Source organism: Paramormyrops kingsleyae, chromosome 11, assembly GCF_048594095.1.
Source record: "Paramormyrops kingsleyae isolate MSU_618 chromosome 11, PKINGS_0.4, whole genome shotgun sequence".
In the NCBI taxonomy this organism is placed as follows: domain Eukaryota; kingdom Metazoa; phylum Chordata; class Actinopteri; order Osteoglossiformes; family Mormyridae; genus Paramormyrops; species Paramormyrops kingsleyae.
In genome coordinates, this window is record NC_132807.1 from 21698432 (window position 1) to 21720926 (window position 22495).

The window sequence follows — 22495 nt, forward strand, 5'->3', positions numbered from 1 at the left end:
ATGACATTTGGCCAACATGTACATTTTCCTGGACACAAAGCCTTTTAACCCAACAGCTCTGATGTTTCAAGCTTGAAAAAGGTTGAAATGTATTCATGGGAACCATTGCAAACAAATTTTAAGTGATATATCTGCTGAATTTCTGCAGAAGGAGAAGTTTCCTTAATCTAGCTGGGGCCTCCCATTTCTTTAGGGCTCAAGGATGAGGCTGGGGGGGGGGGGGGGGGGGGCTGCCCCAGTATCTGCAGGTGCTCTCAGCCCAGAGGCCCCCCCCAGACAGGTCTGAAACAGCTCAGCATGCTTTGCCATTGCCTGCCCGTCACTATGGCGTCCTTGCATCGCCGCAGCCAATCCACTCACTGTCCAGGGGCAGTACCTCCAAAAGGAGACATCGCCTTGGCAACAATTGTTTGTTTACAGGCCTCTATGGTCCATGTGGGGGCCTGGGTGATCCCCCACACCATTCTTTGGGTTAAAGGAGCTCCCCCTTTGGGGGAGATGTTGGGAGTCTATTCAGTGCTGGTAATTAAGCTTGGTGCACCCAGACACACCTCTCCCCTTCTCACACCCCCAGTCCTTCACAAATCTCGATGGGGGAGCAGGGGGTGCCGCAGCTAGCCTGATGGCAGCGGGCTCATTTTCAGACTCGTTCAAAGAGGCTATGACCTCACACCTGATCTTTCACAAAACATCGCAAACAAACATTACAACATGAATGGATAACTGAACTGTGTGTAGGGTAAGAACAATAAGCCCTCTGTTAAAAGAGTCCCGGTTTAGATGACATACAATGACAGAGCAACCTAATTATTGTTTACAGCACGGAGACTTTAATATCTAGGTTCTGCACAATTTTATGTTCGAGTAGCATGTTTAAACATCCGCCACCCCCCAGCTAGCAGGTGGCACCATCAAAACTAAAACACACACACACACACACACACAGAGCAGACAGTTTGCTTGGAATGAGTCTGTTTATTGAGGAAAACTGCTACAAATACAGAATAAAGTATTTTATCAAACAGCATACAACTTCAGCTTCCGGATTATTATTTATATTATTAATAACCCCAACCATCATTCAACGAATGCATAAATGAACTTAGAGTCTCTGAATGTGGAGCTGCAGCCATAGCTTCTATGCAGGTGGGCGGGGTCACCCTGTGGTTTCCCAGCCATTGACCCACCCACCCGCTCCTCTGACATCCTCCCTACCTCTGGCAGCTCAAGTTCTGCATCGGCATCAAGCACAGTGTTGTGTTAAGAGTCTGGAGTAACGATGGATGTGGGCCAAAGACTGGGGCACATCGATGAAGTAATGCGGCCCAGTGCACCAGCCAGGGACCCGGATGTCCGGGAACACGGCCTTCAGCGCCTGAACGAGACTCGGAAAGATGTGGGAAAATGTGTGAGGGTGAACGGAGACAATAGATTTGGACCTTTGACCTTACTGGCGTTTTATTAGATTTGCTTTGCAGATGCTTATCAAAAACTTACATGGCTTATAAGTTAACATTTTAGTCACGTACACAGCAGCCTATTAGCTGCAACAATTCAGGTGAATAACAGAGGCCCCTTGAACCAGCAACCCCCAGATCGAACATCCAGTTGGCTTATTAGAAATACAAATGGGCAACGCTGATTGGTCGCCCTATCCCACCCACATCTCGACACCCAATCACAGCCTTCAAAGTGACCTGCAGCCAATCACAATGTGTAGGCTGCCGCAGAACCTGGCTGCTCATTTGACTTCCCGCACCTCATCTCCAGGTTTGTTGGTGTTCGCAGTGATTTCCTGAGTCTTTCATTTAGCATTTTAGCCATCAAAATGCTCACCCATTAACTCCTTGACAAAACCATGCAACAGTGTGTCAGTTCTGGACAGGAAAGGATGTTTGCTGGCATTGTTTATTTTAGATGCAGCTTCTCCTGGGGCTTGCATCCACCAGATCGCATGAACACAGCATAACCAATTAGATAACAGTAGATTTGAACTTGTTTGGTCAGGATATATATGAAAAATGACCCAAGCAAAAAAAACAAACAAAACAATAACAGGAATTAAATATTTTTTATACAGCTGTATTCATGAACACTACTCAAAATTAAAGGTATACCCTTCTAATAATCAGAAAGTCGTACTACTAGGAGGTAATTAAAAAAGGTATAAAAACATCCAACAGTTGCTTCAAGAACGTTTTAAACGTCAATCAGGGACGACTAACAGCAGTTTCATTTCTCACATCTTTTATGGCTGTTTGACATGTTCGAACAGTGACATTATTAACACACTAATTTTCTTTCTGGTGAAATCAGCGAGTCCACCCTCTCCATTATGGTCCACCTGGAAAAACAGGCTATGTACTGGACGTAATTTGTCTGGGACCTGCGATCCGGGACCTACAGAAAGGCAGATCTGAAGCAGAGAGACCGGAGTGTGGTCCCTTAAAAGAAGAGGGAGGGGTCCTTATAGATATGTTGGCCTAAACTTACCTGTATGAACAAACAACCAACAGGTTCAGCGGGTTAGAAATAATAAAAGATATCAGACTAAATTTTCTCTCACACACTCCTTATTTACATAATCTTCTTTTTTTTTTTTAATCCCAGGAAGACAAAACAGTACCCAAGGCCTCACACGGGTCCAGCTCAGGCAGTATCACCCACAATCCCCTTCCAAGCAAACCTGCCAAAACACACACACAGTGCACTACATTTCACTAGCATTCTAAATGCCCAGCACAAACTAGGCCACTTCCATATGCATTATAAACTTCAACCCTTGTCTTTAGACAGAAAACAGAGGGATCAAAAACCATCTTCTGTAAACACAGAAGCAGGAATACACACATCAAGCTTCCCCACATGACTATACATATGGGAATTACATGCACAATGCCTTGAATAAATGGATTTCAACTTTTCAACAGTTTGCTGTCCGTACAACTATATATTTTCCCAGCAATGCACTGAATATTGGGATAAGGATGCCCTCTACAGGTAAACCTGTGCCACTACATGTGTGAACTTGCGGCTACACTTGAATAGCATAAGACATCCTTAGTTTTTTTACTTTTGTGTCGATGTTGCACCGTTTGAAACAAACATTTTGAAAAATATATTTCTATCACATGTGTCATATAAAATCCACCATAGCAAGATAAAACAGATAACATCATTATGAAGAAAAATGTGTCGCTATTCTTTTAAGTAACTATAAAATAAGAACAATACTATATTTTATGTAGAAAATGAGTGCAAGTATTCACAATAAGAGGGCCTCATTTGGGATGAGTCTAGATCTTTGCATTATGTTAAGATGGGAGGTGCTGAAGCACCAAATCTGTGCTTCTTCTGAACCAGCAGCAGCAGAAAACCAAGGCAGGACTAAGAATGGGTGAGTTTATGCACAGCCTGCAGAGATCCATCGGGCCAGGTCACATGGGCTCGCTTGTTTCCGGCGCATTCCGGCGACGCGAAGCTCTGCCGATGCGGCTGCACCTCATGACTGACCACCCACTCGCCGCTTGTTGTCGTGGGAGAGGAGGAAGGACTCACTAGGTAAGTAGGTATATATGGGACGGATACGGCCCCAGCTGACGGAGTGGAGAGACGCCGGACAGTAGATGGAATCGGGTGGAGGGGGGGTTGGGGGGGTGGTGGGTTAAGCGAAGCGATCTTCAGTTTTCCGCCAGTGAGAGGGTTAGGGCTGCCTGGAGAGCGGCCTCCTCGTCGATGCTGTAGTCCTGCGAACACAGAGCGCGAAGCATTCCTCAGAGCCAGGGCCATAAGAAGGACTGTAACTCATGCCGTGGGGCCAAGGTTATCATTAGCCAATGATATGTTTTGAATTTGGACTGATACGTGAGGGGGCACTATCCTGGCCAATCAGCTTTCAGCTGGGGGGCAGTGTCCCAGCGGCCCCGCCCACATATGCACACCTGCTCAAAGTGCCGGAATAAATAAGGACTGAAGTGGGTGGGTCACTGCGAGGGGGGGGGGGGAATACAAAATGGCTCAGCGAGGGAGGAAAACAAAGAGATAATCACCACAAATGTGTCGTAGGAGAACTTGTGCCGGTGCAGGAGATGCTGCAGGAAGTTGGAGCTCTTGTAGCTGGGGTCACCCCAGGGCATGGCAGCGCAAACAGGACACACCTGGCACAGGAGGATAAGGGCCGCTCCGTCACGAGGCTGCTGTTGGCACCAGCGATCTGGCCGCGTGTGCCGCATGAGGCTGTAAAATCAGCGCTACGCGCCTGAGCTCCTCATTTCGCTGATTACTTTCACTAGACCACTGCAGGTCTGAGTGCTCTGTCAGCGGCCCGACTGTCAGCTCCCCTGCTGGGCTTTAAAAAGGAACCATAAAGCGATCGGCACCCTCACATTGCTGCGATTCAAAACACCAAGCATTCACTGCTCCAGCCCATTTACACAGAGTGACATTTCATTATAGGAACATGGTAAAGAATATTTTTTGGGTTGGACCAAAAAGTGTGACAGGGCTCTGTATTACGAAGTTAGGTTTAGCTTATCGGATTTAAGGCATTCTGAGCTAAATGTAAGTGAATGAACTCAATTTAAACTGGGGTACCCTAAATCCGACAAGTTATCTGGCTAAACAAGAAATCCTGCTTCATGATACAGGCCCCAGGTCAAAACACCCATGTCTAATCCTGGAGGACAACTGCAGTCAGCTGCCATGGTAAAGTCACCCAGCTGCATGCCCCAGTTTAGGAGTTCCAGCATCCCATAACCCTGTGTCCCAGTCCTCCAGTATCCCAGCATCCCATAACCCTGCGTCCCAGTCCTCCAGTATCCCAGCATCCCATAACCCTGTGTCCCAGTCCTCCAGTATCCCAGCATCCCATAACCCTGCGTCCCAGTCCTCCAGTATCCCAGCATCCCATAACCCTGTGTCCCAGTCCTCCAGTATCCCAGCATCCCATAACCCTGCGTCCCAGTCCTCCAGTATCCCAGCATCCCATAACCCTGTGTCCCAGTCCTCCAGTATCCCAGCATCCCATAACCCTGCGTCCCAGTCCTCCAGTATCCCAGCATCCCATAACCCTGTGTCCCAGTCCTCCAGTATCCCAGCATCCCATAACCCTGCGTCCCAGTCCTCCATTATCCCAGCATCCCATAACCCTGCGTCCCAGTCCTCCAGTATCCCAGCATCCCATAACACTGCGTCCCAGTCCTCCAGTATCCCAGCATCCCATAACCCCGCCTCCCAGTCCTCCAGTATCCCAGCATCCCATAACCCTGTGTCCCAGTCCTCCATTATCCCAGCATCCCATAACCCTGCGTCCCAGTCCTCCAGTATCCCAGCATCCCATAACCCCGCCTCCCAGTCCTCCAGTATCCCAGCATCCCATAACACTGGGTCCCAGTCCTCCAGTATCCCAGCATCCCCTGGGTGCTCACCACTCGGTTGGGGTCACTGCGGTGGTTCTCCAGGCAGTGCTTCACCAGCTCCTGCTGGTCCAGGTTCCGGGCGCCGCAGTATGGACACACGAACGTCGAGCGGTTGGGAATATTGCTACGGGGATGGAGAAACACAGTTGTTAACACACCAGAGCCCCGCCATCAAAGGTTTAACAGCGTTTCAGTTTAGCCAACACTGGGTATGTGTCGTTTGTTGAACAGCACAGCCGTGCCGAAACTACCCCCCCAAAACCTCTTCTCGTCATTCAGCTCGCCTCCAGGGACCTCACGTCTTGCCTTCCTAAAGGTTGCTTACGTCATACCCACAACTGGCCCAATGCTTTTCCAGGCACGAAGCAGAATGTGATTAACCTAATTGTCATTTGTCTGCTTCCCTCCCATTCTGTCAGGACGATGGGATGATGGGGCCCCCTGGTGGCCGCTGGGCTCTAAGCAGCCACTTAGTTCGCTTATGCCTAGGGCCCGTCCTGATCAGACCCTTAGCTATGCAACGCATTTTACTAAGCAAAAGAAAGGTGGTCTAGGAGCCCAACAAACGGAACTGCACAGTGATGTTCACCACGGCGCCATCAAGTGGACACTGGCCAGGTTCCACCTGCATTTAAGAGAATGTGTGCCAAGGCGATCTGTCACATGTCCCATGATGCTAGGAACACACACAGAAACACACAGACATCTTTCGAAAGATTAGCACACAGATGCAGTATAAGACGACTGCACACACAGGGCCACATACGCCATCCCTCAGCCAAGAAATGCCAAATGTTAATAGAGGTGCGGAGAAACAAGTCTCCGTGACGACGAGCACGCCTGCTCTGTGCCTGCTGCCGAATTCGTGAGAGCTGTGGGGTCCTGCAACGTGCCAATGTGGTAAAGGCTAACGGTGCCCCCATCCCTGCCAGCTGAAAGACGCTGGGGGAACCAATCCTGCCACATCACATTAAAAAAAAAAAAATCCCATCCATTTGGTGGCCACCAGATGGCCGAGCTTGGATCTGTAATGCGAAATCTTGGGATGAGCTTTAATTCCAATTTCCCAAAACAGTCTGTATATTGGTATTGAGTAGGCATAGCAAACTGAATATCCACCCCTGCCACGTGAGAGAGAGAGAGAGATAATTGACAGGGAAAGAAAATCCAATGACCTCATTTTGTCAATGTATACAGAGCTAACATGCAATTATAACAGAAATAAAAGTAACAGACTTTTTCATGGAAGCAGTAAGGGCTGCAGTGCCCAAAACACAGCAAAACGACAGGAACAAACTTGTGCATATTGAAGTCATCGAGCGTTTAACTTTATGCAGATGACCTGGTTCTGGGGTCATTTGGGCCGGGCTGCGTGAGAGTGGTCCTCTCAGCCTTTGGGTCCTGACAGGTAACTGATAAAAAAGACGTACTTTGTCAAAGTCCAAAAGAGGGCTAGTCCTGAGAGACATGACCGCAATTACACTGAAGCAGCAAACCAACAAAAAAAGTGACCTACATCTGGGCTTAAAAATGTTTAACACATTTGAAAAATTGCCTACAAATCAAATGCGGAAAAAAACATGAAGGGCCTTCTAAGCTATCAAAAAAGAAATATCAGTACAAACCGAAATCCCAATTAGGATTCGGCTCAGCGAGATCTGGCAAAATAGGACAAACATTTCAGCTGAAATCCTGCATGTTGAGTTTCACAAAAGCGTTCCAAGGGTGTACAGGAAGACGCCAAGCAGCACGCAGAGAGAGCTGAATTCAGCCGACGTCCCCCGTCACTAAATGCTGATATTAGAGGCATCGCCTTCTGGAAGCAGCCAGCAGTAAGCAGCACTTATCCCTGGGAAATGCCAGGCAAGACAAGGTGTGTGTGTGTGTGTGTGTGTGTGGGGGGGGTCAAGCCGAGTAATGGAACCTTGGCAGAGACAAATCTTCACAGCATATACACACACATTATACACTAAACTAAAGGATTATTAGGAACACCTGTTCAATTTCTCATTAATGCAATTATCTAATCAACCAATCACATGGCAGTTGCTTCAATGCATTTAGGGGTGTGGCCCTGGTCAAGACAATCTCCTGAACTCCAAACTGAATGTCAGAATGGGAAAGAAAGGTGATTTAAGCAATTTTGAGCGTGGTCTGAGTATTTCACAATCTGCTCAGTTACTGGGATTTTCACGCACAACCATTTCTAGGGTTTACAAAGAATGGTGTGCAAAGGGAAAAACATCCAGTATGCGGCAGTCCTGTGGGCGAAAATGCCTTGTTGATGCTAGAGGTCAGAGGAGAATGGGCCGACTGATTCAAGCTGATAGAAGAGCAACTTTGACTGAAATAACCACTCGTTACAACCGAGGTATGCAGCAAAGCATTTGTGAAGCCACAACACGCACAACCTTGAGGCGGATGGGCTACAACAGCAGAAGACCCCACCGGGTACCACTCATCTCCACTACAAATAGGAAAAAGAGGCTACAATTTGCATGAGCTCACCAAAATTGGACAGTTGAAGACTGGAAAAATGTTGCCTGGTCTGATGAGTCTCGATTTCTGTTGAGACATTCAAATGGTAGAGTCAGAATTTGGCGTAAACAGAATGAGAACATGGATCCATCATGCCTTGTTACCACTGTGCAGGCTGGTGGTGGTGGTGTAATGGTGTGGGGGATGTTTTCTTGGCACACTTTAGGCCCCTTAGTGCCAATTGGGCATCGTTTAAATGCCACGGCCTACCTGAGCATTGTTTCTGACCATGTCAATCCCTTTATGACCACCATGTACCCATCCTCTGATGGCTACTTCCAGCAGGATAATGCACCATGTCACAAAGCTCGAATCATTTCAAATTGGTTTCTTGAACATGACAATGAGTTCACTGTACTAAAATGGCCCCCACAGTCACCAGATCTCAACCCAATAGAGCATCTTTGGGATGTGGTGGAACGGGAGCTTCGTGCCCTGGATGTGCATCCCACAAATCTCCATCAACTGCAAGATGCTATCCTATCAATATGGGCCAACATTTCTAAAGAATGCTTTCAGCACCTTGTTGAATCAATGCCACGTAGAATTAAGGCAGTTCTGAAGGCGAAAGGGGGTCAAACACCGTATTAGTATGGTGTTCCTAATAATCCTTTAGGTGAGTGTATATATTCTCTCTTTCCCATTCAAGAAGGTCAGGGGGTGGAAGTCACTGACAAATGTGAAAATTTGTGGATAATCACAAATGCAAAATTAACAGCACTGAAAAGGTACAAATGAATGAATATTACACATAGCACGTTTCAAGACCCCCAAAACATTACAGAACCAATGGGGAGCCACTTCAAGCACCACCTCTGTGTAACGCCTTCCTAGGTGATGTGATGGCAGCCTTTCTGCACCAGTACGCTCACCACACAGTAGCTAAAGTGGAGAAGGGGGCAGGAGTGAATTCACCAGTTAGATATAGGGGATGATTAGGAGGCCAGATTTGAAGGGGCCACAGAGGGGCAGTTTTCATCCAGGGCATCAGGGTACCACCCCCCTACTCTTTCAAAAGATGCCCAGGGATCTTTTATGAACGCAGAGAGTCAGGACCTCAGTTGTAGGTCTCATCCAAAGAACAGCACCATTGTTACAGCACAGTGTCCCCATCGCTGCACTGGGGCCTGTCAAACCACTAGGGATGGTACCAGTAGCTGTCCGTGATGTTGATGCTGAAAATGTGTCAACATCAATATTTTAAAATCGATGCATTATTTTTTTAAATTATTTTAATGAAATTACATATATGATTTATAAAATGCTTCAGTTCATTAAAACAAATGTTTTCCTTCAATATCACTACATAATTATGGGAGTAGTTCAAATGATCACTAAACAAAAAGGTGGTTTGTATACTGTGCATAATTCGACAGCGTACCATGGCAGCGCTAATAATAATCTAATAATAATCTAATAACCTGCAAAAGTGCCACCACAACAGCACCTTTCTACCTCACGGCTGATCTGTCCCTTTCTTCTCTGCCATTCCAGTACATATCACTTCCAAGATTTACCAGAACAGTAGTGTGTGGCGTGTTTCACTAACCAGACTTAATAAACAGAAGGTTATGTCGAATTTATACAGATTATTAACTTCTGGGAGTCACAATACGCATCTCATTAATATTTCAGACATACTGCTAATCTGCTTATGGAATTGTGGGCGAAAATAATGTCTGTATAGTGATGAAAAGCCAGTGTCCATTATCTAAAGTGCTGTAACACAGTTTGTTGTTTCAAAATAAAACTTAAACTGTTAATTAGATTTTCTGGAAGAAAATGAATCGTTTAGATTAATCGACCAAATCAGTAAAACAGTTGATACATTAGTCCATAGAAAAACTGTCGTCAATCCACACTGACCCCCCCGGATGGACTCCCTTGTTGGCCACACCAGCACTTCCTCCAGCAGAAACCCAGCTTCCCTAGTTCCCCATCCGAGTACTGGCCTGACCCAAACCCGTTTGGCTGCAGATGGATCACCTGGTCTACACTGCAGGTCACATGACTGCGAGAAAGGAGAGGTTCCACAACACAAAGACAGCGAACACAGGAGTGAGACTGGTCGTGAGACAAAGATTAATAAATTAATAAAGTTAATTAATTAATAAAAATGTATTTTTTAAATAAAATATATGTTTGTATTTATATAAAATATGTACTAATGGCCAAACATTTAGCATTTTTGCCATTATGCTTTAAAAATTATAATAATAATTATTATTATTAATAATAATTATTTATTATTTTAAGATATAGCATGCACTTACATGTGATCCAAATCATTCTCAGCATTGTTTACATATTTTTTGGGTTATGTGTCTGGGAGATTACATCTTCTGGCTTCAAAAATATTCAAGTTTTATTGTTCACGCAAATACACACACACACACACACACAGTACAGAATTTTCAGTTTTTTATCATAGATTCCATATATATTCATTATATCACACCAGGCATACCACTGGATTACTATGCACTTATTACACATGTAAGAATCAGACATCTGTTTCTAGTGCTTTTGCAGAATAGTTGCCAAACTGCATTTTGTTGCTGAGAACTGTGCAATGACGATAAAGTCGAATCTAATCTAATTTTAGAGGAATGTATCGCCTAACATAAAGAAAGCAATTGTAATATCTTTACTTATACTGTACTCAGGGGTGCCGTAAGGGGGAGGAAAGCTAGGACGATTCCAAGGGCCCCTGAGTGACAGGGGCCCTAAAAAATTAGGAAAATAACTGGATTGGTTTGGACTGGGGGGCCTAATATGATATGCTTTCATGGGGCCCAAAATCTCTAGCAACGCCCCTGACTGTACTTCTTGATCATAGTGACAGATCAAAAACAGACTGTCAGCTTGCAGGCCCTGAACTTTTTAGCAGAATTCCTCAAAAACAAAAGGAGATTTTTCTCTAGCCTTTTGAAACCGGAATGCAGGGGGAAAATTCTCACTAATTACCACATTCATCGTGTATTAATCTGTCAGTTTGACATGCTGCTTCTACAATGAGGAAGAACTGGTACAAAAAATAAAAATGAACTGGGAAAAAAAAGTGCATATTTAAAAATGCAGACGTTTTATACAATGTGTGTATACATCGACAATGCTCTTTTTTTATTGCAATTGCAATCAATATTGGAGAAGGTGATTAACACATTTCTCAGAAAATTTGCTTTGGCAACAATAAGTATAGAGCCATGCCAAAAAGAATTACTGAGCTGAATTCAGATGAGAGGGACAGAGAGACAGAGAGAGTACATGTGTGTGTGTGTGTGATACATTAATCTTGGATGGCTGGCAGAAGCCCCGCCCCTCCAGACTCTCTGTACACAATGCAAAGCAGGATCACAGTCATCCCACTCACTGCTGGCCTTCTGGGTGGATTTCTGCTGGTGGCAAAGTCAGCAAAATGGAAGGCGTCCCCGAACGCGCCGTCAGGGGAGGTGGGAGTCGGGGGGGGGGGGCGGTAGAGGGGGTGTTAACGCGGAGCGAAGCTGGGGGGCGGAAAAACACCAGGTTTCATTAACCAGGAGGAGGTGTGGACAGGAGCAGCACTGCTGGCTTTTACGGAATGGTTCCCACTGTTCCTGTAAACGCAGCACACATTTCTGCTGCCAGGACTGACATTTGCCATCACGCATGAAATGCGCCCAGCATGCTGCAGCTCCCTTCCTCCAGTTGGTGCTCCTGGTGTAGGGAGGCCGTCGGAGCCACGCTTAACACACCAGCCTCAATGCGCCGCTCAGATTTCTGGAGAGACACCTTACCTGGGGATGGGCTGAGACGTAGGGACGACGGGGACGAATTTGGGGCAGTTGGCCATCTGTTCCTGGACCTTGGCGCAGGACGAAATGTGCGACCTCATTTTGACCAAAGTGACCTGGAGGCGAGGTCGGGAGAAGCACACGTCAAGGTGAGGGGGGGGGGGATGCAGAGGAGGCCGCCCGGGTCCGGGACATGGAGCACCAGGATTCCAGGACAGCCGGATCTCATTATCCGCGCCTCGCAACTCGATTAACCCGACTCATTAGCAGGACCGCCTCCTCGCATGGCTCCTGCGTCTAAATTAGTCACCAAACAAAAGGTCATGACATCCCTCATAGACTGGGAGCTCCTCTGAGGCCGGAGCTTGGCACCACTCGCAGACCGCCTACCCTGCCTCGCAGACCGCCTACCCTGCCTCGCAGACCGCCTACCCTGCCTCGCGGACAGCCCCGACCCACTTTCTCCATTTCTGCCCCCCTCCTTCGCCCCAGGCGAAGCTGTCCCAGCCCGGCCTACCTTCTTATTGCAGCCCCGACAGGGCGCCTTGCACGAGGAGAGCTGCTTCTCCACATTGGAGGACCTATCCACCTTCTTGGGGTCAAAGGGCATGCGGCAGAGGGGGCAGAGCGGCGAGCTGACCTGCAGACAGGGCTGCAGGCACTCCCCACAGAACCTGCAGGAAGGAGAAAAAAAAAGAAAAAAAAAAAAAGAGTGAAATAAACAAGGATGAGTGCGTGTTTGTGTGCCAGTGCGTCATGTACTGGGAGAAAAAAAAATCCAGATAGCCAAAATAAAAAGAAGAAACTGCAGCTTAAATCGGCCACCGATTTCAAATGACCTCTCAGTCAATTTCGTGACGATCCGAAAGCTTCTGTTCCGTTTCCACCCTGTTTGATCTTACTTATCATTCTGTCACTCAGCAAAATCGTGTGGTGATAGGTTAGGGGGGAACTGATGGTGGCACATGCCGCTGGACCCCTTTCCAAGCCGGGGGGGGGGGAGGCAGAGAGAGCCACGGCTCAGGACGAGAGAAAGACCCTGGTCAGCATCAACGACTTGGGACCAGTGCTTTTCGCCGACTGCAAAGCAAAAGTCAGGCGTCACGCTGGCTTTATATTTGGTTACTTTCAGTTTAAAACGCAGAAAACAACAAGAACAAAAAAAGGCTTATGAAGTCGAAATTTTTCAGACAAAAAACGGAAATACTGCAAACAATATTGTTTAGAGTTTAGAGGGGAGAAAAAAAAAAACAGGCCAAAAAATGAATGGTGGAAAAAACGCCTCTGGATTCTTTGTTGTCCAACGCGACCCCCCCAGTTTCACAGCCCGCCTGAAAGAGAGGGGAACCCCACGCACACGTGGGGAGACAATGGTTCCGGGCGCGAGTCCCCGCAGCCCCCCCGCAGCCCGCCTTTGTCTGCCGGGTGGGCGCGCAGCGCGGGAAGGGGGACGGCGCTCCATCCACAAATACTGCCCCCCCACGCTCCCCCACAAAAAAAAAACTGCCATTTTCACCACAGCCGTCCCTACAAACCTATTTTCACTTAAAGGCAGATGGGAATCATCACGCGTTCGCTGCACATGAACGGATTAAACTGGAACTCAAACCACGGTGGCGGAGATACCTTAAATTATTCCGTTTGAGCACAATATAAACTGTAAACCTCCCCCAAGAGCCAGTCTTTAGTCTTGTTGTCGATTCTTACGCCCTAGAGAAGGACATCCGAAGCCGCGAGACCGCAACGCCAGGGACCGCTGTCCGCGTTTCAGCTCGTGACCCACCAGCGCCTCCTGGGGACGGAGCGCATGCTTTCAGCTGCCAGCGATGTTCCACATTACGATACCCGCCCAGGGATCAGCTGCCTGCAAAATGTTCCTACCCTCTTTAGCTCAGCCTTAGCGGGGCCCTCGGAGAGGACAGGAAATTTTAATAAGAATAACATACAGTTAGCGTGTAGCAAGGAGGTCAGATCATACAGGGCCAACATCTAATTTAGCACACGGATCTATTTTAGTAGCTGAAGCTTTTATTGTGATTAATCAATGTAAGGTGCTTATTTGGGACTCCTCTCTATTCCACTGCGCATTGACCTATTGCAGCTGGTCTCCGCGAAGGGGGTAACGGCAGTGCGAGGAGGAGGGAGACTCTGTACACGACCCAGGGGCCCGAACCCGCGCGGCGAGCCATGTAACGCGCTTTTGCCGACATCTGACGTAGGTGTGTGGGACAAGTGACGAGAAAACATCACAAAGCGTGACACTGTGGAGCCACCACAGAAACGCCAGTGCAAAAATAAGACACAGTGAACCGAAATACAGAAAGCAAATGATTAGGGATCAAGTGTGAAATGCATTTACCATCTATTTTATGCAGCAGACACTTCTGTCCAAAGCGACGTACGGGTGAGGCGAATGGTACATTACAGACATACAGCTGTCAAGAAGTCGACTAGGTGTAAGTGCAGCTAGGCTGAGCTTCCAGTGAATGTCCAGGTACGAGTGTGAGCAGCACTGGAGAAAAAGCTACACATCATCTACCAAACAAAGCAAGAAGAATATCACCCACACACACACACACACAACCAGAATTATTTAATCACCAAAAAATTACTAGGGGTGTTGCACACAACCTACAATACAAATAAAACCTGGAAGTTCATAACTGCAACAAATCTCTTTAAATACAGCAACACATTTCTAGTCAAAAATGTTGCAGAAATTGGCTAATAAAAGCTGTTTTATAAACCATCTAAGGATACGAGGGACATTTTTGTAGTTGAGGCGTTTAATTTCGGGATTTTACAAAAAAAAAAAAGCAGAGCAAAAAAAATGAACCTAGCGTGGCCCCACAAAGCGGGTTCAGAGCAGTGAGCAGTGTGCAGTGTGCAGTGTTTTAGAACATTCAGGTGGGAAGGAAAATCCCAGAGTAACAGGGAGGAGAGAAAATACTGAACAGCCTGGGGGAGGGAGAGCCAGCTCAGCGGACAGTGGCAGGCACATTTCTGAGCTGCACTGGTGTGGGTACTTCCTGCGGACGCACCAAGGTCACTGCCAGCCCCCATCGCTTACTGCTAAAAGACGCCCAGGTGTAGGGGTGAAGCAGTGCCACAAAACACGGGGGCACATATCTGTTTCGAAAAGTCAGGAATGGAATAAATGGCCCCTTTTTCAGGAAGGCTGAACATGAACCTCTGAATTGACAGGTATAATGTCACAACGAACCAGAACACACATTTTATTTATTTATTTTTCAAATAAGTTACATTTCAAAAGACGGTGGAAATGATGATGGTGGTGATGAGGGAGGTGATGCGGGAGGTGGTGAGGGAGGTGATGCGGGAGGTGATGCGGGAGGTGGTGCGGGAGGTGGTGCGGGAGGTGGTGAGGGAGGTGATGCGGGAGGTGGTGAGGGAGGTGATGCGGGAGGTGATGCGGGAGGTGGTGCGGGAGGTGGTGAGGGAGGTGATGCGGGAGGTGGTGAGGGAGGTGATGCGGGAGGTGGTGCGGGAGGTGATGTAGGAAGTGGTGAGGGAGGTGATGCGGGAGGTGGTGAGGGAGGTGATGCGGGAGGTGGTGAGGGAGGTGATGCGGGAGGTGGTGCGGGAGGTGATGCGGGAGGTGGTGCGGGAGGTGATGTGGGAGGTGGTGAGGGAGGTGATGCGGGAGGTGGTGCGGGAGGTGGTGAGGGAGGTGGTGCGGGAGGTGGTGAGGGAGGTGATGTGGGAGGTGGTGCGGGAGGTGGTGCGGGAGGTGGTGAGGGAGGTGATGCGGGAGGTGGTGAGGGAGGTGATGCGGGAGGTGGTGAGCAGAGAGAGGCTCCATCAGCAATGAGGTGATGCCCCACATCGCTAAGACTACCGCAATTTGTGCCATATATCCAGCGCCTCACATCTTTTTAATATTCTGCCAGCACGCGCTGGGCTTTATTCGTGTTACACGCGGCTATCTCTGCATTTGTGTAATAAAACAAAACGCTCAGGCTTTATGGCTTGGGACAGGGCCTACAGAAAGGATCTACTGGCTCTCTTCCCAGATCCCGGCCTCCAATGACTGGATCACCAGACCAAGATCACTCACCATGAAATGTAGAAACACATTTTCATGTAATGTGATATTTATAGTTTTGTCATTTGTCTGTGTTTTTACATGCACTGTAGTTCAAGGGTAATGCTGTATTCCCTGATCACTCAAAAGAAGGTGATAATTTCAGTTTGCCTCCAACAGTATGTGTGTATGCATCTGTGTGTGTATGTGTGTGTGCGCGTACATGCATGCATGTGTATGTATGTGTGTGTGTGTGTGTGTGCGTGCATGCGTGTGTATGTGTGTGTGCGTGTGTGTGCGTGCATGCGTGTGTATGTGTGTGTGCGTGTGTGTGCATGCATGTACTGTATATATTCATTTATCCATCTATCTATTTTTAACCCTCCCTGATTTTCTATTTGAAATACCTGATAGACTGAAGCCTCACAAACGAAAGCCCATGATGCCCCCCTCACAGACAAAACCCAGAAAAGGGGGAACATATTTCTCAAGCTCAGCAGGAAGCCGATTCACTATTGGGGGGGGGGGGAGGGGGTGCTGTCACATTCATTAAACAGCCGCAGGTGTGATGGAACCGCATGTGTTACTCGTGTAGATGCTGGTGGGAACAGCCCAGAACACCTACACCTTTCTGCTCCATACAGAAACAGAATCCAGTTCACATGTGGTCCCACCTTTGAAGCTCCAATTGCTTGACCTAATCTCATTTTTTTTTTTAGGAATTCTGGTATTTCAGTATCATCTTCATACTCAGGAGTAACAATTTCAATTTACTGAAAGACATTTCATTATATTTTTTAACAAAAACATGACAACAGACATATTTTACTGATCCACTTGGGGACATCCATATGACTACCATTATCCTTTCGTCACCTTTTGTCACACCCAGCAAGGGACACGTCAGGGCAAAGTGTGACATGTCCATGCCCAGAAAACCCGGGAGACACAAGCCCACACGTTTATCACGCAGACCTCTGCTCCCCGGCACAGTGATGCCAATTAAACCCCACCTTCCAGGTTCCCCCCGGTTACCACCAACCAATAGCAAAGCTGAGGCTTAAGACCAAGGCCTCAGTCATGGGACACGTGTCTTTATTGCACGAGCCGCTTGGGATCACATTAATTATTATCCCTTTTGGAAAATCGGTTGAAAAATAGAACAAAAGTATATTTGCATATCCTTTTCCTGTGGGCTACACAAACAATTTTCTCCTTGGCAATAATAACTGGCCTCTTCGGTAATTAAAACATAAATACCAGCAGCCACCCAAAAATATGATTTCCAAGACATTATTCAGTGTTTAAAAGACAACTGAGGGCTTAAAAGACTTATACACTGATCGGAATGGTATAAAAAAAATGGTAACTGACAGTGAATACAGCAGCAACACGGTTCCTACGGTAGATCAGAAGCGGAGACCTGTGCATGCAGCGTTTTGCAACATTCTCACCGCCGCGCCGTCAGGAACCACACAGCCGACGACTTGCATCCAGATCGGCCTTCAAACCACATTCATTAGCCATTCACAAGCACAGGTGGGAGGCACCGGGCACCATGCCAACCAAAGCCAGTGTCTGGAGCTCCCTCTGAAGACCGATAATCCCCAAAATACCATGATACCAGAGAGACGGGCCCCTCGAGAGTAGAGCAACTGTTATGACATCTGTAAATTTACAGTCTTACATCTCTACAGAAAGACTTGTAGAAAGTTTGGCAGTTTATATGATATTCTGACTGTTGGTCTGAAAGGTTGGAGACACAAAAACTTCTACAGGATCGAAATTCACATGTGTTAAACACTTCAGGTAAGTGAAGATCTCACAACTTCACTCGAAAACCAGCTACATTTAAAGTCACGTTTCTCAAAAAAATACTGCAATGCCATAACTTGCAGTAGTCGTATGTTGGTGTGTAATGCTCCGCAGTTTAGCAGTAGTGGTCAGGTGATGTGTATGCAGACTGGCCCATGAGAAGATTCTGGAAACGCAACAGGTAATTTCTGATGAAGGGATACCTCAGGCCAAGAAGATCTCTGGAGACAAATACCTTCAATCTACGATTGTGTGTGGGGCAGGATGCCATAGACACCCAAGAGAGGAGGAAGATGAAGGAGGAACAAAGGAAGACCTCCTCTTTATCAGCGTGGAGGGGGGGTCCACGTGCACAGTGGAGTCAAGCTATGGTTATAGCTCAACTACGCCATTAAATCGAACTACTGTCCTTGTCCCAGTATACTTGCATGGGAGGGGGATCGTTTTATTAACCGAAGTATGTCCAACTCCGGTAAGATAGGTGGCGATATGGCTCAGCTTGTTAGTATTGAGCTTTTTCCTGTTGACCTATTAAGTCACAGATGTAAAAAATAAAATAAAATAAATAATAATGGATGCGAATGTGCAAATGTTGTGATACAAGCTTTAATTGCGATCTGGCAGGAAGAACAAATACAACAAGATCAGGAAAATTATAATAAGAAATAAAGTGTTTTGTATAAAATACTTTGACATCAGAGTATTGGAAACATTTCAAATATTGCAATCTGATTTTCTTATAATGAATATTGGGGTATTTATGAAACAAAAAAGGAGTTCAACATAAATTTCTCACAAACCCGTCTAGGGGTGATTTAAACAGCAAGGACAAAAATGATTATGATAGTCTTGGAGAACGCATGCAGCGCTCCTGCAAAAAGCAATGGAGGTAAAACTTTAAACTGATTTTAAAACATATGCTAGAAAATCTTGAAAAGGAATCATCATTAAAACTGCAAAACTTGCTAAGATTTTTTTCCTTCGACAGAGTAAAAATATTTTAGCAAGACAAACTCCCTGCTGAGGGAGAAAAAAATCTATTATTGCGCTATAATATCTGTACCAAATTGAAGGTAAGAAAAAGCCTGATCTTTATCTGAGCAGCGATGTAAGAATTGGATGTGCACGTCGTCTAGTCATACTAGAACCATTTTTCAATTTCAGTACAAAATACCCCGCCTCGTGTCGTTATGGCTTTTGGTGCCGGTACCAGTTTTTAACCTCAGTGGAAAACCAACACCTTGAAGTACCGTACTTTTGGTATCTTCTCGAAGTACCAAAAGTACGGCACCTGGTGCAGTGGAAAAGTGGCCTTTAGTTAAGCAGTGAATTGGACAGCTTTACAGCGCTGGACATTTCGTACGTGCTGTACATTCTCTGCTATGCTCCAAGCTTCTTCTGTGTACTGACTTCTTCTGTTACTTCCGGGTCAAAGCCAGGGGTAGAATCTGTGGAGTATGTGCAGAGAACCTAGGCCAGTTTGAGTCTGACTGAACATATACATGCAGGAGTAAATCGACTCCCAATCGCATTACCTGGATGTCTTAGTCCGACTTCGAGAAATTTGATTTAGTACGATTTTAGTGGGACTAACATGTTTACATGTAAAGTCCAGATATAGTCGGACTAAGGCAATACTTCAGTTTTCTTAGTGTATATGCAAACGTACCAACAGAGACCAAAGTCTGACAAAGTGTTTGGTCACATACCCAGGCAGCACCTATAACCTGTTAACATGACTAACCAGCAACAGAAGATCAAACCAGCCTAAGTCCCAAACTACCAGGATGACAGAATCAGAGAGGGGTGGGGCTCAAATCCCAAACTACCAGGATGACATATTAGAGTTCTCCCTCCATTGTTTCCTTCTCGTCAAAAATTTATTCCCTTAAAAGAGAACAAAATGTTCGTTTGGCAAGCGGCGGCTGACAGCCGTGATGTTTCATCAGAACGGTGCTGTGACGCTCCTTTGTGACCAAGCTTCTCGATCCACCGAAGGAGACCTGCTCCAAAATAAACACGGCAGAGAGATCACATTCGTCAGAGAGGAGACGTTTCTGCACTTTCATGCGAGTAAGTCTGACTGGCTCCGAAAGCAGAGAGACATAATTTCAGCCAATTCTAAACATTACCATCACTGAACTGGAGATTCAAGGGCAAAAAAACTGCTTTATTTTAGAGGATGGAGATCACATGCAATCCATGCAGAGCTGACACTTAACTAGAGTTTGCCCTTGACCTTGTTAAGACATGCATCGTTTTTTTTCCCCTACTTTATGCAATTCCTGAATTAGGGTTCCCCAATTCCGGTCCTGGAGGGCCACTCTGACACATTTTGCAGATTTCCATGCTCAACCACACCTACTAAAGCTGGCAATTGGCTGGTGAGCTGAATAAAGCGTGTTTGAGCAGGGAAATCTGCAAATTGTGTTGCAAAATTGGCCCTGCAGGACCGGAATTGCGGAACCCTGGCCTAAATCATGCTGATAACCTAGTATGGCAGTTTCTGAAAGCAGGTGGGGATATAGAGAAAGTTGAAGGGGAAAGAAAGAGAAGAAAAAATGCGATCAACTGAGGACAAGGGAATTGTGTCGAGAACTGATCTCTGCCTCACTCATTTCCGACACCAATGTTCAAGCCAAGGCAAGAATGGTCATTGTAGGTTATTGAACCACCTCTCTTAAAGGTGTCCAGAAGAGCTACTGTCCAGAGACTCTGGCCAGTGTTCAGCTGCAAACACCCCGTAAACCCAAGGCAGTTCCCACAACCCACACCACACCCAGCGTGCCCTTGGACAAGTCCTTGCACGAGAGGAGCTTTTCAAACTCGCTTTTTTGCTGTGAAAAGCAATGACTCATTTCCCTACACCCAGGAAACGCATAAACAAACGGCAAGGTTAATACCTGCCCAAGATTACAGCTGACAAGTGTTGTAATACACCACTGATCATCTAAAAACACCTCACCCCCTATAATGATGATCCAAAAATAAATGAAATGCATTCAGTGGTAGAAGCTGCCATTCCATGCTGCTTGCCAACCTGGATTGGCAGTTTATAACTGTGAATTACTCCAATCACCTTTTTAATAAAACACTGATATGAAGAAAAACAGACACATTAAAGGTTATCAGACCATTACTGAGCATTCAAACTGATTTACCACAAGCCGCCATGACATCTTCTTTTCCTGAAGTCTACTCAACGGTGATGCCATATTCTAAAACATGAATCATGCATGTTATCTTCAGTGTTTGTCATGGCAGATTATAAATCTGGGCAAACTGCATGATGCACACATGCGTAGAGAATTTCTCTGTTTTATCTTGCTCCTGGTCACCTTCAGGAGTCCACGGAGGCCAAAAACTGTGTTAATCCAAAAAAAAAATCAATACAAACAGACTGGGACATGTTAAGGATATGGATCCCTCCGACTGTAACTTTGCCCATTGTTTTGACTGGTGGGAAAGAAGCGCAAAATTTCTATCTCGGTTGGCAAGGATCGCTCCAAGCAGTCATTCGCTTAAACTCAGTAAAACCCCAAGGGAAGGTACCGCCGTCCCCTCGACATCATTGTCAAAGCCAGACACGTATATATGCATCCCCTCCGGCCGTGCAATAACACGACCATTTCCCCTTTGTATCCACGGCATCCCGCTTTGATTGTGCCCAAATCACGTCTTTCCGTTAACACTTCTTGTTTTGCACTTTATTAATCCAATTAAACTTCGCTTATTTCCAAGCCCGACCCCTTTCACCTTTAAAAGATCGACGTTTTATTTTTTTTTTAGAATGTTCTACTGTCCATCTATATAACTAATTAGCAACTAAAGGGCCAAATGAACACAGAATGGCCGATATGTACGGCATCACACAAAGGATTTTTAATTAAAGACTTCGTAATGCTATATTGACATCATATGAAATGCACGGAAATGTACAGGAAATATGTCTTTTTTTAATAAATGAAACTAAGCGTAATTATTTATTATAATTATTATAATAAATACAGTCAACAACAAATTCCAGTAAGAAATCTATAGCATTTGTAATATTGCTAAATACAGGGAGCACTGCTCGAAGTAAGACTGGTGTTGTTCCCCTTAAGCACACAAAGGAATACAGTATGGAAACATGCCGCTTTGTCCAGCAGTTCGGTTCCCAGCCCTCATCAGCGGAGACGGGGCAGTATTTCCTAACCCAGAAAAATCTTTATAATGATTATCAACCCGTCGTGATCCTTTAATGTCTTTTTAAACAGAGGAAGGCAGTGTTACGCCTGGACAATCTTTTGCCTTAATATTGTGTTAATACTTCCAGCGCACACTGCCCTTCGGAAAGGCTGAGACCTCTGGAAAAACAACAAAGAAGTGTCGGCTTCCCCCACTCCCGCTGGACGGGCTACTCACGTGTGGGCGCAGCTCGCGATGCTCACAGGTTTGTGATAGACCTCCAGGCAAATGGGGCAGGAAAACTGACTCTCCAGACTGTCGCCGGCAGCGGCCGCAGCCGCCTCGCTCTGCTGCTGGTGCTGATGGTGATGCCTAAACTGTGTAGCCGACACAAAACTGCGGAACATCGCCATCATGAACCTTAATGTTACTTACTTCGCTCCTAATTATAAATATATGTTCGCTCCTATCACTCCTCGGGATAAACTCGCGGAACGAAAATTATACGAGTGCCGCACACTCGAAGTGTCGAAATGGGGGTTAATAATTCCTGCACCCGGTATCAATCCCGCAACGCGAGAGCTACGTAGCGACGAAGAATGCACGCCGAGCACGACAAGAAGTAAACATTACAAGGTGGCTCTCCTAAACAAAAAAAACCTTTAAGAGCCATTCAGCCGAAAGGTTACCTGGGTACTGGTGTTCGCAGATCTCTATCGACTGTAGAATACCCACAT

The 22495-nt window shown here is 46.3% G+C and overlaps 1 protein-coding gene across 1 annotated transcript; it reads right to left on the reverse strand.

Annotated features, from left to right (window-relative positions):
• Positions 1-955: 955 nt before the first annotated feature.
• Positions 956-22412, reverse strand: rnf166 (ring finger protein 166). Its single transcript, XM_023790780.2, has 6 exons — positions 21996-22412; positions 12246-12402; positions 11732-11844; positions 5427-5541; positions 4050-4157; positions 956-3746 (listed from the first exon to the last, which is right to left on the reverse strand). Exons 1-6 carry the CDS (start codon positions 22172-22174, stop codon positions 3681-3683), a joined length of 738 nt encoding a protein of 245 aa, XP_023646548.1. The 5' UTR covers positions 22175-22412; the 3' UTR covers positions 956-3680.
• Positions 22413-22495: the final 83 nt, after the last annotated feature.